Source organism: Octopus bimaculoides, chromosome 25 (assembly GCF_001194135.2).
Source record: "Octopus bimaculoides isolate UCB-OBI-ISO-001 chromosome 25, ASM119413v2, whole genome shotgun sequence".
Classification (NCBI taxonomy): domain Eukaryota; kingdom Metazoa; phylum Mollusca; class Cephalopoda; order Octopoda; family Octopodidae; genus Octopus; species Octopus bimaculoides.
Window position 1 is genome coordinate 27248419 of NC_069005.1, and position 5106 is coordinate 27253524.

The 5106-nt window shown below is 38.3% G+C and overlaps 1 protein-coding gene across 1 annotated transcript in view; it reads left to right on the plus strand.

The window, feature by feature from the left end:
• The window catches only part of LOC106882218 (uncharacterized), a 52605-nt gene that overhangs the window by 42322 nt on the left and 5177 nt on the right, over window positions 1-5106 (plus strand). The window contains exons 4-7 of the mRNA XM_052976635.1: window positions 32-180; window positions 1389-1492; window positions 1690-1827; window positions 2448-4004. Coding sequence (XP_052832595.1) covers window positions 32-180; window positions 1389-1492; window positions 1690-1827; window positions 2448-4004 — 1948 coding nt within the window. The remainder of the gene's footprint in view (window positions 1-31; window positions 181-1388; window positions 1493-1689; window positions 1828-2447; window positions 4005-5106) is intronic.

Consider the following 5106-nt stretch of genomic DNA (forward strand, 5'->3'; position numbering starts at 1 on the left):
TCTCAAGTGTAATTTAATTCTACTTTTACAGAAGCAAGCGTACTGAATTAAAAGAAGAAGGCCGACATAACCGTGAGCTTAGTGATCAAATAGCATTTTATGCGATCAGAGACCCTTCCTATGTTCCAAAGATAGCCAAAAATGGTTTAACAACCAATAACCTGCCATTTAGTATCATTGGTAAGTTAAATATATCATTACATATTTTGCCTTCATCATCATCATCATCATCATCATTTAACATCCACATTCCATGCTAATATGGATTAGAATCCAATGAATCCATCATGTTCCAGTATCTACTTTAGCACAGTTTCTATGGCTGGATGCCCTTCCTAATACCAACCACTTTACCATATATACTGGGTGCTTTTTACATGCCACCAGAACTATTGAGGTCGCCATGCTGCTTGCAAGACTATGCATTCAAATCTCTTTAAGGTTGATAAAATGTTATGATACACAGTTTAGATAATGTTCTTTGATATTTAGTTTTAATAAAGTGATTGTTCCTCAGACAACACGTACTCAGCTTCTCTCACCAATAAATGGCATAGAATCTTCATTTGTTATATATATATAGCAATTATAAATTAAGCTAGCACATTAGTGAACAGCCTAATTTGCATATCTGCACTTTTCACAGCTCATCATTAACGAAGCAATACATATATTTTAAGCATGACAGAGCATTAATCAGAAGAACTGAAATCATCATCATCATCATCATCGTTTAACGTCCGCTTTCCATGCTAGCATGGGTTGGACGATTTGACTGAGGATTGTTGAACCAGGTGGCTACACCAGGCTCCAATCTGATTTGGCAGAGTTTCTACAGCTGGATGCCCTTCCTAACACCAACCACTCCGAGAGTGTAGTGGGTGCTTTTACGTGCCACCGGCACGAAGGCCAGTCAGGCGGTACTGGCAACGGCCACGCTCGAAATGGTGTCTTTTATGTGCCACCTGCACAGGAGCTAGTCCAGTGGCACTGGCAATGATCTCGCTTGAATGTCTTTACACGTGCCACCTGGCACAGGTGCCATCACGATTTCACTTCGCTTTCGCTTGCCTCAACAGGTCTTCGCAAGCTGAGTTTCGTGTCCGCTTTTGATATACAGAAAAATGAGTTGGGGAGTCTCTTGACAGACAGTTTCAAGATTTGTTACTTGCTGAACCTAGCTTCTCTCCCAAATCAATAACTTAGGATCTGAAGCTGCTATAAAGATTTAGTGTGTAACACCCATTCTCCCATTAACTTATATAGTTTTCAACATGCAAGTCCAACATGTTTGACATTCTGGAAGGTAGGCGGATTTTTGGTACCATGCTCTGTGTGTTATTGATATTGTTATTATTGTTACAACTTCGATTCAAATCTATTTACAGGAGATCATAATTCTGGCGTGTATTTGTCCAAACATGCAGATGTCAGTTTGCAGATGGTTGAAACCATTTCAAATCAGTTAACAACTGCACTTTTTGTATTTAATGTAAGTTTCCACATTTTATTCTTTACTTTTATTACATGTTTCAGTCATTAGACTGCAGCCATGCTGGAGCACCACCTTGAAGGGTTTTAGTTGAACAAATCAATCTCTGGATTTTTTTTTTCTTAAAGCCTAGTACTTATTCTATGTACTTATTCATATGTATTTATATGTTGGTTTTTTTGTCTATTACATTTTAGGTATTAACGGGTAAATGTAAACCTGTAAATGAACGACTGATGTCTAGTATTGAACCCACACCAAACTATGACTGCCATGTGGGACTTCAACCACCTCAACTCTCAGATATTCATATCATTCAAACGCAACGTTCACAGGTTTGTGGATTTTTCTGGCTTTCTTCACATGTTGTTGCATGAACCATCCATAGGATGGTTGTAAAAACAAAAAGTCGCAGATATTTTAACTGGTGTGTCCATGTCATTTATTTGCCCAAAGGTCACAGTAATGTGGGTACAGACAGAGGTAGGAGTATCAAGTATAGACAATGAGAGAATTAACACTGAAATCATATTTAATTATTGACAATATTTAATAAATCTGCTAATTAAATTAACTCCCTCTTAGCTGTAATCTGTAGTTGTCTCTGTACTATTCTAATCCTTTTTAGTTGTAAATGTCTGAGTCGTTTAAATGAATTATTGTTTATTAGATTTTGTAAGCATACATTATCATTGTTAGTTAAAAACCTTGTCCGAGACTCTGAAAGTCCACATCCATGAATAAGATTTTAGTCATTTAATGAAAAATTAGTGAAGACTTGGAGCTTGCAAGTGGTGGCAGCATTGTGAAAAGGAATGCAATAACTAAATACATCAAACAAACTCATTTTTTGTGCAAATACCATACATTGTGAAAAAAAATTTCATCTCTAATATCTTGAGCGCCTTCACTTTTCTCTAAAATAAATGTCACTCTTGATTACCATTCCTTTCAGATATACTTGTATGAATATGATGATGAGGGAATGCCTGCACCTCGCCCTCGACACTGTCTTCCTTATGCTGTGATAACCTATGAACGAAAAGCAAATACTATTGTACCTGGATCGATTTCAAAATCTATTTATATCTACGATCCAACTAAAGGTCCTCCCCCTAGCAAAAAATCTGAGGAGAAAAATGATTGGAAAAAAGGACCTCGTCATCCAGTCCCCTTCAAAAATGTCCCAAATAACCTCGAGCCTAACAATCGAATGCTTCCAGGAATACGACCACCTCTGTTAGGTCCAGGCTTATCAGACAGGGACCATATGCTTCAGAATGTTTTTCCTCAAGACACTGAGAGTAGAGCAAATGAGCAATGTAGAATGCTAGCAAGTTTATTCCTAGGATACGGGTCACAACCGTCTCTTCCTGATATCTCCCAGAAAGTCTTAGTTCAAAGATCTGGATCAGATCCAAGAATGAAATGTCGTCAAGATCAAATTCCTTTAGATGTAGAACATTGCCCACCTCCTATAGATAATTCCGGTTTTTCTATAGAAAACAACGGACAGTTCAAGCCCCAGTTTTACACTGATGACATAAAAATGGACGTCAGCCATATCTGGGGTCAACCAAACCCAATGTATGGATATGGCAATGAACCAACTGACCAGATGAATTGGTATCCACTTCCGTACAGTCGACCCTTGTTGCAAAATGAAGTTGATCCTCAGTGCTTAGGAGACCAACATCCATGGAAGCACGACAAAGAAGAAGTTGCCTTAAACATGAATCTCAATCAGTATGAAGGAAATTCCCAGAATAAACTTGCAAACAGTGAATGGCATGCAAGTGGGTCAGAGTTTTTTGAAAATAAGGACTGGAAGACTAGCTATCTAAACAACTGTGATAACAAAATATCAATTGGTTCTGGCAATACATTTACTAACACAGGCACTATGAATTCTATTAGTGACACCTCAAATACTGCTACAACTACTACCACTACTACTGCTACTAGTAATAGTAGTAGTAGTAGTAATAGTGGTGGTAGCAGTAATGCTAGTGCTATAACTAAAAGGCCAATACCGTTTGCTTTAAACAAGAAAAAGCCAGCCGGTTTCACTACTGAAACAAAAATCGGTGAAAAGAAAAGCTCTGACATAGAACTAACAGAGAAGAGTGTACAGGATCTTCTAGACAGATTGCCGACAGTTAAGAAAGAGCCATCTCTACATCACACTGATATGCCAAAAAAATCTTCTGTGAAGAACCTTCTGAAGACTTCAGTATCTGCCTCCAAAAATCTGTTTGAATCAGAACTGCTCAAGAAAGGCTCCAATAAAGCATCAGATAGTGTTGCTTCGGTAACATTTCCAAAATCAAGCAAGAGTTCGTCAGAGGCCGAGAGTTCCCCCAGTGGTCACATAAAGGGGCAGGACTGTTCCATGCATGAATTGATGATGCAGTTGTTGAGTTCCCAAGAAAACGAACCATTTGAACCTTCATCAAATAAAAAGTCTTCAATTTTAAAACTGAAGACTAAAAAATCTGAAGAATCAACCAAGGTATGATCTTTACTTTGATATTTTTTAGTCTTTTATTATTATTGTTTGTGGAGGCGCAATTGGCCTAGTGGTTAGGGCAGCGGATTCGCGGTCATAGGATCGCGGTTTCGATTCCCAGACCGGGCATTGTGAGTGTTTATTGAGCGAAAATACCTCTAAAAAGCTCCACGAGACTCCGGCAGGGGATGGTGGTGAACCCTGCTGTACTCTTTCACCACAACTTTCTCTCACTCTTACTTCCTGTTTCTGTTGTGCCTGTAATTCAAAGGGGCCAGCCTTGTCACACTGTGTCATGCTGAATATCCCCAAAAACTATGTTAAGGGTACACGTGTCTGTGGAGTGCTCAGCCACTTGCACGTTAATTTCACGAGCAGGCTGTTCCGTTGATCGGATCAACTGGAACCCTCGACGTCGTAAACGACGGAGTGCCAACAACATTATTATTGTATTTTAATTCCAAAGGTTTCTTTCTGTCTAAAGGACCACAACAGTGATAATTACCTTCAGCTTGTTCTTCGTCACTTCTTATTCTTCATCACCTTTTCTGTTTCCTCCTCATCTTTCTCCTCATCCTCATCATCACCATCATTTACTATGCATTTTTCCACGCTTGCATGGGCCAGATAGAATTTATTGAGGCAGATTTTTTTACAGTTAGATGTCCTTTCTGGTGCCAACCCTCACCTATTTCCAAGGTAATATTTGCCCGTAGTGAGACATGTTCTTGCGGAATACCAGAAACGAATGACAGTGACAATTATTTACAACTGTCACATGATGTCAGGATAAGGAAACACAAATACACACACACACACACACACTTACGTGATATATATAACTCTTCGAAACGTTCAGTTTTAGAATGGTGGCAGCTGATGAAGAAAATGTTCTCTATGTGGCCTGTGTGTTTTCTGTGCTCTGTTTATGTTCTGTTATTCATGTTACCCACGTTTTCTTGTGACGTCCTGTACCCAGATATGCATCTATATATACATGTAGATGTAGGTATGTACATACATGTACGTATATATGCATATACTCACATATTTGTATTATATATATAAATATATATATATATATATATATATATATATATATATA